This window comes from Phocoena sinus, chromosome 9, assembly GCF_008692025.1.
Source record: "Phocoena sinus isolate mPhoSin1 chromosome 9, mPhoSin1.pri, whole genome shotgun sequence".
NCBI classification, from domain to species: Eukaryota; Metazoa; Chordata; class Mammalia; order Artiodactyla; family Phocoenidae; genus Phocoena; species Phocoena sinus.
In genome coordinates, this window is record NC_045771.1 from 75,968,415 (window position 1) to 75,986,593 (window position 18,179).

The window sequence follows — 18,179 nt, forward strand, 5'->3', positions numbered from 1 at the left end:
TGTTGCGGCGCGTGGGCTTCTCTCTAGTTGTGACGTGCAGGTTTTCTGTCTCTAGTCGTGGCACGCGGGCTCTGTAGTTAGCAGCACTCGGGCTGTCTAGTTGAGGCACGTGGGCCTAGTTGCCCAACCAGGGGTTGAACCAGTGTTCACTGCATTGGAAAGCAGATTATTTACCACTGGACCACCAGAGAACTCCCTATTCTTTAACTTTTTAATGTAATGATTGGTAGTGGTATCTTAAGCTTATTGATCAGAACAGGGTGTGGGTATGGGTATAAAAACCTTTCTCATTGACAGATAATTTATAAGTGTCCACTAGTGTTCGTTTATTAAATGAATAATTTTTCTAAATGAATATTCTAGATGCAGACTAGCTTTTATATGCTTTCGTCTTTGCAAGTAATCTCTTTAGCTAAATAATGGGCTTATAAAGAAAACTAGGAAGACCAAGTAAATCTAAAGTATGGAATTTAAACGTTGTCTTTTTGTTTTCTTTTATGATTTTTATATTAGCCCAAAGACTGTTTTACTTTTGGTCAGCATATTTATTTGTTTTAAGTTTCTACCCCCACTCCCACTAGATGCAAAATGAATACAAGAAAGATTATGATTTTCTAAATGTGACTTGAAAATCATAAAAGATTATGATTTTCTAAAACACTTGAGTGTCTTATAGATATACTTTTTTGTGGAAAGTATTAGTAGATAACTTCATTTCTTCAGCATTTACTCTACTAAGTCAGTTTTTCACTTAAATGGTAACTCTTTTTAATCTGCTATATACTTTATATTTCCCTTTAGTGTCAACTGACTGAATCTGCCAAATTTGAAATGTTTAAAAAGTTAAAAAGAAGTTACTGTTAGTCATGACTATTACTTCTTCTGTTGGTTACTCTTTGAACTTTGTTCTTCATAGGCTTTGGTTTTGATAGAGACTTACAAGGGTGTTACTGCTTTTAAGCGTTAGAAAAGTCCAGAAAAGTGGGAAGGGAGCAATAATTTGATAAAGTTCTAGCTTCGTTTTTCTTGGGAAAGAAAAAAAGCACTTGATCTTTAATGGTATCATTTCTAAAAGTCTTTATTGAGCTCCTAAAATGTGCAGAAGTTGCAAAACAGGATGGGTGTGTTTTGCCGTTAAAGTGTATAATCAAAGTACACCAGAAACACATAACGATACTTTGAGTGTATATTCAAGCATGGACCGCCATGACTTCAGGGCCTACCCACACAACTGCTGAGAGCAGTCAGGAAGAACAGTTTTGTTAATGATGCAGTGGCTGTTGTAGAACATTAAATGACAAGCCTGAGGATACTCTCAGATAGTAGTCTTCATATTTTAAGGTATAGACTTAACCATCTGTAAACAGCTGTGTCTTTCCCCCTCTCTATAAACATTTGAGGTTCAGTTAATTCCCACCATGCATAACTGGGCTGGAAGACATACATAGTGTTTCTTATTTTATTTGAAAATCTTTTGAAATCAAACCAATTTCTTTTTTTTGTTGTTTAATTACCAATTAATAAGTCTCTCCAGCAGATCCTTTTCTGAATATTTTCCAAGGTCTATACAAACAGGGGTAGCTTTTTCTGAAACTATTTCTACGTTTTGTTGTTGTTGATTGAGTAAAGACTCTACAACCCTAAATTCTTTCCTCCAGTAATTAATGATTCAACTCTACAGTCAACTCACTCCAGGCCCACATACACACTAAGTTAAGCAAGATGGGGTCCTTTTCTTTTACAGGAAACTCGGCTCTGTATTTATTTGAGTGCTATGATACAAGAACTGAAAGCTGGCACACAAAGCCCAGCATGCTGACTCAGCGCTGCAGCCATGGGATGGTGGAAGCCAACGGCTTGATCTATGTTTGCGGTGGAAGTTTAGGGAACAATGTTTCTGGGCGAGTGCTGAATTCCTGTGAAGTTTATGATCCTGCCACAGAAACGTATGTATCAGTTTAAAACTCTTGCTACACAATTAATTGTATTCTATAAGCTCAATGGAAGAAGATGTCAAAAGGCAGAAGGAACCCAGCAGAAGGATTTTTGAATGTGCTAGGGTCAGGGGCATGTTTATAGCCTTGACCCTTCCTCTACACCTTAAGAAATAGCTTGACCTTATACCCCGTGGGAGCCCCTCTCTTTCTATTCCTGCTTGTGCAATAAATAAATGTCTGTGAATAAGAAAATATGACTGATTCATCAAACTCAAAATATTTTTGTTTGAGAGATCGGGAAGTGTAGAGAGGGGGAAACAATTTATGACCAGAAGTAAATTTGCCTTTAATTAGAAATATTATGTATTGGTTCATGGCATTAATGAATCATACCCCTAGGTATAATGTCTTTTTTGAGTTTGTGCTTACTAAAGTAAGTTTGGATTCATATTTATTAAATAAAATTATTCTTTTTTAAAAAAATATTTATTTACTTATTTATTGGGCTGTGCCATGTCTTAGTTGCGGCATGTGGGATCAAGTTCCCTGACCAGGGCTCAAACCTGGGCCCCCTGCATTGAGAGCACAGAGGCTTAACCACTGGACCACCAGGGAAGTCCCTAAGTAAAATATTCTTAAGTCAACTGGGAAGTAAAATAACTGCTTTTAAAAGGCAAAATACAAAGAAATAAACGGTTAGCCCGTTTTTCTGATCTTGTAATTAATGATGGAACCCATTCAATACAGCCAAAGTATATGAGCCAGTTATTGATAGTGGGAGGTGGTAAGTATAGTGTAATTAACTAACAAGAAAATGAAGACAGGTGATGTTCCAATCAGACCTTTTGTTGATAATCAGAAACATCCAAAGACCTTCAATAAGAAAATTAACTTGCTCATTTGAAAGGATTGTTCTTCCTTTACTAGAACAAGTTATTGGGCAACTATGTTCAACTTAAATGTTATGCCAAAGAGCCGCACCAAAACTCTTATACTCAAATTTTGTACTTAGGAAGTATTTCCAGGCTACAAAACATAGAAGTCTTCTACTCCAGCTATTGCTTTTATTAAATTAAGAGTAAAGATTTAATTATAAAATATGATTGTCATTTGTAGTTATTTATGCTTCACACCTATTTTTGAAGGATTTAAGGAAGCAAAATCAGTAACTCCTTTCCCAAAGAAAAGTGCAATTACAATTGTTCTTTTCTCATTTTTTGCTCAACTAGTCACCCCTGTTAGGGATAGAATTGAAAGAAGCTTATCTTGAAACTTATCTTTTGCTAAGTGTCTAGACTAGGAAATCTCTTGAGATCATCAAACTTAATACTTCCCAATTTTTTTTTTATTGGAGTATGGTTGCTTTACAATGGTGTGTTAGTTTCTGCTTCACAACAAAATGAATCAGTTATATATATACATATGTTCCCATATCTCTTCCCGCTTGCGTCTCCCACCCTCCCTATCCCACCCCTCCAGGCGGTCACAAAGCACCAAGCTGATCTTCCTGTGCTATGTGGCTGCTTCCCATTAGCTATCTACCTTACGTTTGGTAGTGTATATATGTCCATGCCTCTCTCTCGCTTTGTCACAGCTTACCCTTCCCCCTCCCCATATCCTCAAGTCCATTCTCTAGTAAGTCTGTGTCTTTATTCCTGTTTTACCCCTAGGTTCTTCATGACATTTTTTTTTTCTTAAATTCCATATATATGTGTTAGCATACGGTATTTGTCTCTCTCTTTCTGACTTACTTCACTCTGTATGACAGACTCTAGGTCTATCCACCTCATTACAAATAGCTCAATTTCGTTTCTTTTTATGGCTGAGTAATATTCCATTGTATATATGTGCCACATCTTCTTTATCCATTCATCCGATGATGGACACTTAGGTTGTTTCCATCTCTGGGCTATTGTAAATAGAGCTGCAATGAACATTTTGGTACATGACTCTTTTTGAATTGTGGTTTTCTCAGGGTATATGCCCAGTAGTGGGATTGCTGGGTCATATGGTAGTTCTATTTGTAGTTTTTTAAGGAAACTCTATACTGCTCTCCATAGTGGCTGTACCAATTCACATTCCCACCAGCAGTGCAAGAGTGTTCCCTTTTTTCCACACCCTTTCCAGCATTTATTGTTTCTAGATTTTTTGATGATGGCCATTCTGACTGGTGTGAGATGATAGCTCATTGTAGTTTTGATTTGCATTTCTCTAATGATTAATGATGTTGAGCATTCTTTCATGTGTTTGTTGGCAGTCTGTATATCTTCTTTGGAGAAATGTCTATTTAGGTCTTCTGCCCATTTTTGGATTGGGTTGTTTGTTTTTTTGTTATTAAGCTGCATGAGCTGCTTATAAATTTTGGAGATTAATCCTTTGTCAGTTGCTTCATTTGCAAATATTTTCTCCCATTCTGAGGGTTGTCTTTTGGTCTTGTTTATGGTTTCCTTTGCTGTGCAAAAGCTTTGAAGTTTCATTAGGTCCCATTTGTTTATTTTTGTTTTTATTTCCATTTCTCTAGGAGGTGGGTCAAAAAGGACCTTGCTGTGATTTATGTCATAGAGTGTCCTACCTATGTTTTCCTCTAAGAGTTTGATAGTTTCTGGCCTTACATTTAGGTCTTTATTCCATTTTGAGCTTATTTTTGTGTATGGTGTTAGGGAGTGATCTAATCTCATACTTTTACATGTCGCTGTCCAGTTTTCCCAGCACCACTTATGGAAGAGGCTGTCCTTTCTCCACTGTACATTCCTGCCTCCTTTATCAAAGATAAGGTGACCATATGTCCGTGGGTTTATCTCTGGGCTTTCTGTCCTGTTCCATTGATCTCTATTTCTGTTTTTGTGCCAGTACCGTACTGTCTTGATTACTGTAGCTTTGCAGTATAGTCTGAAGTCAGGGAGCCTGATTCCTCCAGCTCCGTTTTTCGTTCTCAAGATTGCTTTGGCTATTCGGGGTCTTTTGTGTTTCCATACAAATTGTGAAATTTTTTGTTCTAGTTCTGTGAAAAGTGCCAGTGGTAGTTTGATAGGGATTGCATTGAATCTGTAGATTGCTTTGGGTAGTAGAGTCATTTTCACAATGTTGATTCTTCCAATCCAAGAACATGGTATATCTCTCCATCTATTTGGATCATCTTTAATTTCTTTCATCAGTGTCTTATAATTTTCTGCATACAGGTCTTTTGTCTCCTTAGGTAGGTTTATCCCTAGATAGTTTATTCTTTTTGTTGCAGTGGTAAATGGGAGTGTTTTCTTGATTTCACTTTCAGATTTTTCATCCTTAGTGTATAGGAATGCCAGAGATTTCTGTGCATTAATTTTGTATCCTGCTACTTTACCAAATTCATTGGTTAGCTCTAGTAGTTTTCTGGTAGCATCTTTAGGATTCTGTATGTATAGTATCATGTTATCTGCAAATAGTGACAGCTTTACTTCTTCTTTTCCAATTTGGATTCCTTTTATTTCCTTTTCTTCTCTGATTGCTGTGGCTAAAACTTCCAAAACTATATTGAATAAGAGTGGTGAGAGTGGGCAACCTTGTCTTGTTCCTGATCTTAGTGGAAATGCTTTCAGTTTTTCACCATTGCGGACGATGTTGGCTGTGGGTTTGTCATATATGGCCTTTATTATGTTGAGGAAAGTTCCCTCTATGCCTACTTTCTGCAGGGTTTTTATCATAAATGGGTGTTGAATTTTGTCAAATGCTTTCTCTGCATCTATTGAGATGATCATATGGTTTTTCTCCTTCAATTTGTTAATATGGTGTATCACGTTGATTGATTTGCGTATATTGAAGAATCCTTGCATTCCTGGAATAAACCCCACTTGATCATGGTGTATGATCCGTTTAATGTGCTGTTGGATTCTCTTTACTAGTATTTTGTTGAGGATTTTTGCACCTATGTTGATCAGTGATATTCGCCTGTAGTTTTCTTTCTTTGTGACATCCTTGTCTGGTTTTGGTATCAGGGTGATGGTGGCCTCGTAGAATGAGTTGGGGAGTGTTCCTCCCTCTGCTATATTTTGGAAGAGTTTGAGAAGGATACGTGTTATCTCTTCTCTAAGTGATAGAATTCGCCTGTGAAGCCATCTGGTCCTGGGCTTTTGTTTGTTGGAAGATTTTTAATCAGTTTCAATTTCAGTGCTTGTGATTGGTGTGTTCATATTTTCTGTTTCTTCTTGATTCAGTCTTGGCAGGTTGTGCCTTTCTAAGAATTTGTCCATTTCTTCCAGGTTGTCCATTTTATTGGCATAGAGTTGCTTGTAGTAATCTCTCATGATCTTTTGTATTTCTGCAGTGTCAGTTGTTACTTCTCCTTTTTCATTTCTAATTCTATTGATTTAAGTCTTCTCCCTTTTTTTCTCGATGAGTCTGGCTAATGGTTTATCAATTTTGTTGATCTTCTCAAAGAACCAGCTTTTAGTTTTATTGATCTTTGCTATTGTTTCCTTCATTTCATTTTCATTTATTTCTGATCTGATTTTTATGATTTCTTTCCTTCTTGTTCTTCTTTCTCTAATTGCTTTAGGTGTATGGTTACATTGTTTATTTGAGATGCTTCTTATTTCTTAATGTAGGATTGTATTGCTATAAACTTCCCTCTTAGAACTGCTTTTGCTGCATTCCATAGGTTTTGGGTCGTTGTATTTTAATTGTCATTTGTTTCTAGGTATTTTTTGATTTCCTCTTTGATTTCTTCAGTGATCACTTCGTTATTAAGTAGTGTATTGTTTAGCCTCCATGTGTTTGTATTTTTTACAGATCTTTTCCTGTAATTGATATCTAGTCTCATAGCGTTGTGGTCGGAAAAGATACTTGATACAATTTCAATTTTCTTAAATTTACCAAGGCTTGATTTGTGACCCAAGATATGATCTATCCTGGAGAATGTTCCATGAGCACTAGAGGAAAATGTGTGTTCTGTTGTTTTTGGATGGAATGTCCTATAAGTATCAATTAAGTCCATCTTGTTTAATGTATCATTTAAAGCTTGTGTTTCCTTATTTATTTTCATTTTGGATGATCTGTCCATTGGTGAAAGTGGGGTGTTAAAGTCCCTTACTATGAATGTGTTACTGTCGATTTCCCCTTTTATGGCTGTTAGTATTTGCCTTATGTATTGAGGTGCTCCTATGTTGGGTGCATAAATATTTACAATTGTTATATCTTCTGCTTGGATCGATCCCTTGATCATTATTTAGTATCCTTCTTTGTCTCTTCTAATATTTTTTATTTTAAAGTGTATTTTGTTTGATATGAGAATTGCTACTCCAGCTTTCTTTTGGTTTCCATTTGCATGAAATATCTTTTTCCATCCCCTTACTTTCAGTCTGTATGTGTCTCTAGGTCTGAAGTGGGTCTCTTGTAGACAGCAAATATATGGGTCTTGTCTTTGTATCCATTCAGCCAATCTGTGTCTTTTGGTGGGAGCATTTAGTGCATTTACATTTAAGGTAATTATCGATATGTATGTTCCTATTCCCATTTTCTTAATTGTTTTGGGTTCGTTATTGTAGGTCTTTTCCTTCTCTTGTGTTTCTTGCCTAGAGAAGTTCCTTTAGCAGTTGTTGTAGAGCTGGTTTGGTGGTGCTGAACTCTCTCAGCTTTTGCTTGTCTGTAAAGGTTTTAATTTCTCCATCAAATCTGAACAAGATCCTTGCTGGGTAGAGTAATCTTGGTTGCAGGTTTTTCTCCTTCATCACTTTCAATATGTCCTGCCACTCCCTTCTGGATTGCAGAGTTTCTGCTGAAAGATCAGCTGTTAACCTTATGGGGATTCTCTTGTGTGTTATTTGTTGTTTTTCCCTTGCTGCTTTTAATATGTTTTCTTTGTATTTAATTTTTGACAGTTTGATTAATATGTGTCTTGGCGTATTTCTCCTTGAATTTATCCTGTATGGGACTCTCTGTGCTTCCTAGACTTGATTAACTATTTCCTTTCCCATATTAGGGAAGTTTTTGACTATAATCTCTTCAAATATTTTCTCAGTCCCTTTCTTTTTCTTTTCTTCTTCTGGAACCCCTATAATTCGAATGTTAGTGCATTTAATGTTGTCCCAGAGGTCTCTGAGACTGTCCTCAGTTCTTTTCATTCTTTTCTCTTTATTCTGCTCTGCAGTAGTTATTTCCACTATTTTATCTTCCAGGTCACTTATCCGTTCTTCTGCCTCAGTTATTCTGCTATTGATCCCATTTAGAATATTTTTAATTTCATTTTTTGTGTTGTTCATCATTGCTTGTTTCATCTTTAGTTCTTCTAGGTCCTTGTTAAATATTTCTTGCATTTTTTCTATTCTATTTCCAAGATTTTGGATCATCTTTACTATCATTATTCTGAATTCTTTTTCAGGTAGACTGCCTATTTCCTCTTCATTTGTTAGGTCTGGTGGGTTTTTATCTTGCTCCTTCATCTGCTGTGTGTTTCTCTGTCTTCTCATTTTGCTTATCTTACTGTGTTTGGGGTCTCCTTTTTGCGGGCTGCAGGTTTGTAGTTCCCGTTGTTTTTGATGTCTGTCCCCAGTGGCTAAAGTTGGTTCCGTGGGTTGTGTAGGCTTCCTGGTGGAGGGGACTGGTGCCTGTGTTCTGGTGGATGAGGCTGGATGTTGTCTTTCTGGTGGGCAGGTCCACGTCTGGTGGTGTGTTTTGGGGTGTCTGTGGACTTATTATGATTTTAGGCAGCCTCTCTGCTAATGGGTGGGGTTGTGTTCCTGTCTTCCTAGTTGTTTGGCATAGGGTGTCCCACACTATAGCTTGCTGGTCGTTGAGTGAAGCTGGGTGCTGGTGTTGAGATGGAGATCTCTGGGAGATTTTCGCTGTTTGATATTATGTGCAGCTGGGAGGTCTCTTGTGGACCAGTGTCCTGAAGTTGGCTCTCCCACCTCAGAGGCACAACACTAACTCCTGGCTGGAGCACCAAGAGCCTTTCATCCACACGGCTCAGAAGAAAAGGGCGAAAAAGTAGAAAGAATAAGAATAAGGAGGAGGAGGGGGAGGGGAGGAGGAGGAGGGAGGGAGGAAGGAAGGAAAAAAGAAAGATGATAAAGTAAAATAAAAGTAAGATAAAATATAATAAAGTTATTAAAATAAAAAAATAATAAGAAAAAACAAAAAAACGGATGGATAGAACCCTGGAACAAATGGTGGAAGCAAAGCTATACCGACAAAATCTCACACAGAAGCATACACATACACACTCACAAAAAGAGGAAAAGGGGAAAAAAATCATAAATCTTGCTCTCAAAGTCCACCTCCTCAATTTGGGATGATTCGTTGTCTAAAGGAGGGAAGGAAGGAAAGAAAGAAGATAAAGTAAAATAAAATAAAGTTATTAAAATAAAAAGTAATTATTAAGAAAAAATTTTTTTAAACAACGGACAGATAGAACCCTTGGACAAATGGTGGAAGCAAAGCTATACAGACAAAATCTCACACAGAAGCATACACATACACACTCACAAAAAAAGGAAAAGGGGAAAAAATCATAAATCTTGCTCTCAAAGTCCACCTCCTTATTTTGGGATGATTCGTTGTCTATTCATGTATTCCACAGCTGCAGGGTGCATCAAGTTGATTGTGGAGCTTTAATCCGCTGCTTCCGAGGCTGCTAGGAGAGATTCCCCTTTCTCTTTTTTGTTCTCACAGCTCCCAGGGGCTCAGCTTCAGATTTGGCCCCGCCTGTGCTGTAGGTCGCCGGAGGGCGTCTGTTCTTCGCTCAGACAGGACGGGGTTAAAGGAGCCACTGATTCGGAGGCTCTGGCTCACTCAGGCCCGGGGTAGGGAGGGTCACGGAGTTCAGGGCAGCCTGCGGTGGCAGAGGCCCGCGTGACGTTGCACCAGCCTCCCTCCCACTGGTGCAGGTCCTGTCCCTATCCTTTTGTCTCTGTTTATTCTTTTTTCTTTTGCCCTACCCAGGTACGTGGGGGGTTTCTTGCCTTTTGGGAGGTCTGAGGTCTTCTGCCAGCGTTCAGTAGGTGTTCTGTAGGAGTTGTTCCACGTGTAGGTGTATTTCTGGTGTATCTGTGGGGAGGAAGGTGATCTCCGCGTCTTACTCTTCCGCCATCTTCCCGGAAGTCTCTCTCTCCCAATGTTTTTTTAGACTGTACCTTTGTACTTGCCAGGGCACACTGGGGATACACCTTTTCCTAATCCCATCATCCATCCATCCAGCTATCTATCCATCCCCTCTTATCCTAAACCATAGGAGCAGGGTATATACCAACTGTCCTCCCTCCTGTATCAGTCTCTACTTTACCTCCCATAAATCCTATACTCAAAAAGTATTACAGCATACTAGTTGGAAAACTGTAATCTCATTCATTCTGCTGCCTAATTATTGTTTCGTTTCTAAAAAATATCTTAGAGTAGAACCCATACCATATGAACTCCAGGCTTCTAAATTCTGAGATCTTTATTCAGGCAGTATCAGTGTAAATCAATATATTCTTGTTTATAGTAGCAGAGAAAGAGTATAAAGGGATTCTACAACTGCAATATTTTTTAAAACTAGGTGAATATAATCAGTTTAGGGAATATTTTAAAACTTACACAACTTAGCATTTCTTTTGTATATATTGAGCTTATGTATTAAGTTTGAATTCTCTATATTCTCTAAATTTTCCTAAGTGAAAAGCTAGTGTGAATATAATTATCCAAATCTCATAATGAAAGATGTTATATACTACTATGATTTCCTTTCTAATATGTTGTGTCCATCCAACGTATTTTTTGTAAAACTGTTTCTTCCCAATTTTGACAATTTTTAATGTGTTTTTTAACTAGAATATGTTCGATTGGAAGCTAAGAAATGAAACCTATGGAAACAACACAACACAGTTAGAATTTTGAGGAAAGCTACTGAACACTAAACTCAGGTTGGAGAGAGCAGAGACCTAGTGCATACTCTGCATGTGAATTATAGGAGGAAGGAAGAGTGTTTCACGAAGTTCCTTAATTCTAAACCTTGAGGAGACTTAGATATACATAAAACATTCTCTTATTTTATATCATAGACATATTTAGAGAAGAAAGGGCTATGTATATTGAATTTTTCCAAGTCAGATCCTCTGTTTAACACACTGACAGCTCACTGTGTGGAGAGGCTGTGGAGGTCGAGTACTGGCTCTCCCACTTTCGAGCTGAATGCCGGTCTTTTCAGCTGGAAGAGCACGTGTGTTCATCCTGAAAAACAGGAGGACTTACTTTAACTGAATGCTCAGAAAATGAAGTGGTGACTGTCAAACCATTTTTAAAACAAACCAAAAGTATGTAAATATAAGGCAACAAGAGTTGTTGATATTTCAGAGTTCATCATTATGCTCTAATTATGTTTTGAAAAGTTAAATGTATTAAATTATTTAAAAGAAGAGTTATGAATAACCATATTAGGGCTTCCCTGGTGGCGCAGTGGTTGAGAGTCAGCCTGCCGATGCAGGGGACACGGGTTCGTGCCCAGGTCTGGGAGGATCCCACGTGCCGCGGAGCGGCTGGGCCCGTGAGCCATGGCCGCTGCACCTGCGCGTCCAGAGCCTGTGCTCCGCAATGGGAGAGGCCAAAACAGTGAGAGGCTCACGTAACGCAAAAAATAAATAAATAAATAATAACCATATTAGAGCATTACACTTATGCCAAATTGCCCTTTTTTTTTGTTTTTGTTTGGAGTCTTTCGATTTATATCAGCTGTTAAGAGTTGTGTGCTGGTAGCACCTTCACAATCACAGATGTCAGTTATCTGTATGGGAGTAAATGCAAAAGAAGAGACGGGGGCTTCCCTGGTGGCGCAGTGGTTGGGAGTCCGCCTGCCGATGCAGGGGACACGGGTTCGTGCCCCGGTCCGGGAAGATCCCACATGCCACGGAGCGGCTGGGCCCGTGAGCCATGGCCGCTGAGCCTGCGCGTCCGGAGCCTGTGCTCCGCAACGGGAGAGGACACGGCGGTGAGAGACCCGCGTACCGCAAAAAAAAAAAAAAAAAAAAAAGAGAGATGAATCTCATAGAAAACAATAACAAAATTGTCTGTGTGTTTAATGCTGCTACCTATGAATTAGTAGCCTTCAACCCTTGTGTCCACATTTATATTCTCAATCTCTTTCTTTATAGTAGTGCCTGTGATCACAGCAACATGCTAATAAGTTATTAAACGTGACAGAATGATAGGAGCTGCCTGAAGTTCTAAGTGTATATATTTAAAGGTGTATGTGTGAATAGTAACAGATATGCTAATTTGCTGATTGCTAGAGGCCCATGATAAATTTGTTATACTTACCGTATGTAAATATTAATTAAAACCACATGTGACTAAAACCATATTAGTACCTTATATTTTCTTACATATCTTCCCTGTTTTGTTTGTTACTGTTTTACAAGTTATTGTGAACTATAGGAAATGGATGTCTTCCAAAGACATGTTAATAGTCTCCGGATATCCTCTGTTTCCCATATCCTATTGGAGTTGAAAGGAATAAAATCCCTATTTACCCCACCTATAATTTACTGAAAACCACTGTTAAACTTTTGTTTTCTACCTTTCCAGACGTGCAGGCGCACATTTGTGTGTGTGTGTGTGCATGTGTACACATATGTGAGTGGTAAATGAGCGCTTACTTGGGATAACAGACCTTTCTTATAAATTCGTATGAGTCCTTTTACTTCTTGTGAACATGTATACTAAAAACTTTCCTTTGTTTTTTCAGATGGACTGAGCTGTGTCCAATGATTGAAGCCAGGAAGAATCATGGACTGGTATTTGTAAAAGACAAGATATTTGCTGTGGGTGGTCAGAATGGCTTAGGTATGTGAAATTAGTTCACTTTTTCAACTTTTGCAATGAATTTGCTGATATTTCCTTATCTTAAGTTATGAAAATGTTTCTTGATCACATACATCCATAGACTTTTTTTTTAATAGTTTCTGTGAACTAACGGTTTATGAAACATTGTAATACGTTTAACATTTCTGTCTATGAATGTAGGTAATAGCCACCAGTCATTGTGACAGTCTCAGGTGGCTTTAGCACATTTCCAAATACCCTCTGGGGAATGGTATCACATCACATTAGCTTAAGAGCTACTGAGTGGGGACTTCCCTGGTGGTGCAGTGGCTAAGACTCCATGCTCCCAATGCAGGGGGCCCAGGTTCGATTCCTGGTCTGGGAACTAGATCCCACACGCTGTAACTAAGAGTTCACGTACCGCAACTAAAGATCCCACATGCCACAACTAAGACCTGACACAGCCAAATAAATAAATATTTAAAAGCAAAACAAAACAAAACTGTTGGGTGACAGAAACATTTGAACTTTAATATAACTTTTAAAACTTTTTAATTTAACTTTTAGGACTTGTATCCAGGCTCTGAATGGCAGTGTTTCCTAAACATTTTTTAAAAACGTTGCATGAAAATATCGGTACTACTTTTTTAAATGAGTAAATTTGATCTTTTTATTTTCTTAAATAATGTTGTACTAAAGAATCTTAAAAAATTGCTTTTAATAATGTAGAATTTGGACTGAATCTATAGATAAAGATTCCACAAAGCTTATTTTAGTCAGTACCTTTAATCACTACTTAAGTATAACAAAGAAATAGCTTTATTTCCTTCTTCTGTCTCTATCCATTGCTGTTTTTCATAAGCTGCTGACAGATAAATGGTAGAAGGAAAAAGGAGGACATTTGAATGATTATAATCAAACTTAATCAGAAGGAAACTTCACTGGTCTACTTTTTAATGTTTCCAGAGCAGATAGAACATCTTTAATTTTATAGAATAAATATAAGTATTTATGATTCTAAAATGACAAATGAAAATTAAGTTAAATTTCTGTTATGTTCAAGTAGGAATAGGAATTTAAATGGTAGATATGTGAGGATTCATTGTAAAATTCTTACAACTCTTCTGCATGTTTGAAGTTTTTCATAATGAGAGGTTTGGAAAAAATACAAAGAATTATTACTTTAAGAGATCTTAGAATTGTTCATATAGCTGTTCACGTTTTATTCTTTTGAAGGTGGTCTGGACAATGTGGAATATTACGATATTAAATTAAACGAATGGAAGATGGTCTCACCAATGCCATGGAAGGGTGTAACAGTCAAGTGTGCAGCAGTCGGCTCTGTAGTTTATGTCTTGGCTGGTTTTCAGGGTGTGGGTCGATTAGGACACATCCTTGAATATAACACTGAAACAGACAAATGGATCGCCAACTCCAAAGTCCGAGCTTTTCCAGTAACAAGTTGTTTAATTTGTGTTGTTGATACTTGTGGAGCAAATGAAGAAACCCTTGAAACATGAAAAATGAGTGAACTTCAAGACTCACTGGAGACTCAAAAGTATGGCCACCAGTGTGCTTTGTTCCAAGAGTTTGGTTACAAAGTGTTAGCTTGGTGTTTTGTTCTTTTCAAGGAAGTTTCAAGTAAAGTAAGATTCCTATAAAATAGATTTTCTTTTATATGGGATTTCTTACTTCATTCAAAGACCATATTTCAGCTGGCCACATAACCAAGAACATATCTAGCAAGAAAACTTGTAAAGTTATAAGCACTTGGTGAAAGTATGAATTCTTAAATGAATTTCACATTTGTAACTATGATTATGGCAGAATGGGGGATTGACTCACCATAGAAGCAACCTCATCTTAGCTCTAGATTCTATTTTCATACATCATAGAAGTGCTGTGTAGTTAGGACTGTTTGTTTCTGTTCAGTCAAGAACTAAGAAATAGTATGAATTGTAAGTCAAAGATAGGCAGTTCTGTTGGAACAGCTCAGTCTCACGTAATTTTGCTTGTCTTCATTTGTTCCATTTAGTGCCAAATGTATTGCATTTTAAAAGCAAGCCAGAGTGAGTCAAAGCATACACTTATATCTCACAAAACTACATAAACACATTTTGAGAGTTAAAAATGTACCCAACTCCTCATGAAATATATTCTGTCCAATTAAATAATTCCATCTTTTTAACACAAAATGTCAAGCCTAGTACCCATCACTAATTTATATCACTTTTTTTCCCAGGGGTTAAAAAGGGATTATGCCTCTTCAGTGCTCACTCTGTTAAATAAAGTCCAATCATTATAAGAATTATTACCTAGCAAAAGAAAGCTACTTATAGCAAATTTCTAGGTCACTAGAATAGCACTGATAGTTATACATTTTGAACTTCTTACAGATTAGAAAGGTACATGATTTCTCTTCCTTAGCAGAGCACATCATTGATATTTGACCCAGTTGTCTCTAAAAGTTTTTTAGTTGAGTTAAATATCTGTCATCTTGTATTAATTGCTTATATGTGGTCAGTAAATCTTTTACAAAACCAACTCTTCATTTCTTTCCTAGTAATGTTTTGCCCTTTTACATTATGAAATGTATGGAGTGAGCCATGTAAAGCTGTCACCATCCATGTTTTTACCTGGTAATATTAAATATTTTTAAACTTCGAGTAGACCGCTAAGTTCATTCTTCGTTTTAAATGTGTTAGGTAATGGTTGTTTTTTGAACTTGAGAAACAATGTTTCTCTTTAAATTTTTATTGTTTTCTTTATAATGGGGGTTATAAAGCTTAAAACCTAAAAATGTTTATATGAAAAAGGAATTATAAAAAGATTATGGTAGATATATTTCTATTTATGTAAGGTTTTATGTACATGACAGCTTTATTAAGATATAATTTACACGTCATACAGTTCACTGATTTAAAGTGTACTATTCAATGGTCTTTAATATATTCACAGAGTTATGCAACCATCACCATAATTTTGGAACACTTTCTTCACCACAAAAAGAAACCCCATCCTCATTAGCAGTCACTCCCCATTTTCCCTGCATTACCTTCTTATGGCTCCTGTAACAAATTACCATAAACTTTGTTGCTTAAAGCAACAGAAATTTATTCTTTCACAGTTTGGGAGACCAGAAATCCTAAATCAAGGTGCGGTTAGGGTTGAGTCCTTCTGGAGGCTCTGAGGCGAAAACTTGCCATGCCTCTCCTGTAGCCATCTTCTGATGGCTGCTGGCAAATGTTGGTGTTTCTTGGCTTATAACTACATTTCTTCAGTCACTGCCCCAGTCTTCACAGGGCCTTCTTCCCTGTGTGTCTCGTCTCTCTGCATCTTCATGTGGTGTTATAAGAATAACAGTCATTGGATTTAGCTTACCCTCCTCATAATCCATTGTGACCATATCTTAACCAATGACATCTGCAAAGACACTGTCTCCAAATAAGGTCACATTTTGGAGTTTTGGGGAGACATTATTCAACCCAGTTGCATCTCCCAAACACCCCATCCCTAGGTAACCATTAATCTTTCTGTCTCTAGATTTGCCCATTCTGAACATTTTTATGTTGAATTTTGAATTTTCCTCTCCGTTGAAAAAAATGTGTCAATGTTTTTTGAGGGTAGAATATCCATTTATCATATTATAATGGTTATATTACTTAATTTGATACAATAATTTCCCATATGGGAATGTGCAGCTGTTTAAGGTATTTTAAATAACTACCCTTTCCTTTAGGCTGTATCTGCTGACGAGAGCACACTACGATAAGTATGTAGACAGCTTTGATGTAGGTTATAATGAAGTGTGTGTGGTTTTTTTCCTTAGTAATCTTAGTAATTCTAATTAGTGTCTGTTTTCTGTCCTGGAAATAGTCTATGATATTGTCAATATCATGATAATGAGTAAAAATACAATATATTGGCGAGTATATTTTCTGTTACTCCCCCACCCAAAATTCCTATTCTGTATAGTGCTCTACTTTCTTTTTAGTAGATATGTGATTGTTAATGTTATATTTTTTACAGTGACACGACTTTGATGACATAGCAGTTTAGCTTTTACTTTTGAAAATCACAGTGTGAACATGAAATTTTAATGTCTTGAAAAAAATTGTTGCTGTCAAAAACAGTCATTAATTACAATTGTGACCTAGCGTTCAAAAATGTGACATATAGTGTCATGGAAAATTTAGAGTCATGAAAAGAGCCATTTTTTAAAAGCAGCAGTCTATTTTCCTTTTGCCTCATACACTGTTAACGGCAAATATTTTGGATTTGCTGCAGAGGCCAGGGTAAAGGAGATATTTGAAGGAAATTTTGCTTTTTAAGGGTGGTAGTGTTAACACACATCAACAACTTCAAAAATTCAATCCACTCAAACATGGCACCAAAACAGCTCTCACTAAGTCCCCGTAATTTGTTAACATGAAAGAATATTTTACAGGTTACATCATTCAGCACTTGATAAATCATTCCTTTAAATAACCCCCTTTCTCCTTACAGTTGCCTCAAAAGACTTTTAAAAGCTTGAACCTACTTTCATCTTCCTAACTTTCCTCCTTCCCAAGGTAATTCAAACTACTTTAGGAGAAAATCTGTACTGGGAAATTGTCTGAAATGTCATCCTTACTAACTAGAAAGCTTTTTTACTTTCCAGAGCTTTAAACCTATTCTGATAACAAAGCTGTAAAATGGGGTTCAAGGTCTGGTTCATTCAGTTCTTTTTTTTTTTTTTAACATCTTCATTGGAGTATAATTTATTCAGTTCTTGTAGGGGATTTCCCTGACTTTATCTTCCAGCCATCCATTGAATTTGTTTCCACTATCCATGTTTAATTTCCAAGAGCATTTTCTTTTTAGGATTGTCCTTTTATATAGCATGCTGGTCTTGTTTCATGTTGCCCTGTCTGAGGATATTTTAGTTTCCTTAACATTACTTATATTTTTGGTGTGTTTCTCTTTCCTCTGACTTCTTTTTAGATTGCTTTGCTCTTTCCTGTTGGAGTCTTTCCTCAAATATCTGGTGCCTGGCTGTGCATTTTATATTTAAAATTAGACATTAAAAAGTTGTGAACTTTTTAATTCAGTTGAGCTGAATTGTCAGTGAATCTCATCATATGTTAAGGAAATGGCTGCCTGTTTTTTAATAAATTTATTTATTTATTTATGGCTGTGTTGGGTCTTGGTTGCTGTGCGCAGGCTTTCTCTAGTTGTGGTGAGTGGGGACTACTCTTCGTTGCGGTGCACGGGCTTCTCACTGTTGTGGCTTCTCGTTGCAGAGCACGGGCTCTAGGCATGCAGCCTTCAGTAGTTGTGGCACATGAACTCAGTAGTTGTGGCTCGCGGGCTCTAGAGCTCAGGCTCAGTAGTTGTGGCGCACGGGCTTAGTTGCTCCGCGGCATGTGGGATCTTCCCAGGCCAGGGCTCAAACCCGGGTCCCTTGCATTGGCAGGCAGATTCTTAACCACTGTG

The 18,179-nt window shown here is 37.2% G+C and overlaps 1 protein-coding gene across 3 annotated transcripts in view; it reads left to right on the plus strand.

Annotated features, from left to right (window-relative positions):
* KLHL7 (kelch like family member 7) overlaps nucleotides 1-15,370 on the plus strand; it is a 63,668-nt gene extending 48,298 nt beyond the window's left edge. For all 3 annotated transcript variants that reach the window (XM_032643448.1, XM_032643449.1, XM_032643447.1), the window contains 3 exons: nucleotides 1,745-1,946; nucleotides 12,628-12,725; nucleotides 13,941-15,370. In XM_032643448.1, coding sequence (XP_032499339.1) covers nucleotides 1,745-1,946; nucleotides 12,628-12,725; nucleotides 13,941-14,224 — 584 coding nt within the window. In that variant the 3' untranslated portion in view covers nucleotides 14,225-15,370. The remainder of the gene's footprint in view (nucleotides 1-1,744; nucleotides 1,947-12,627; nucleotides 12,726-13,940) is intronic.
* The last annotated feature ends 2,809 nt before the right edge of the window (nucleotides 15,371-18,179 follow it).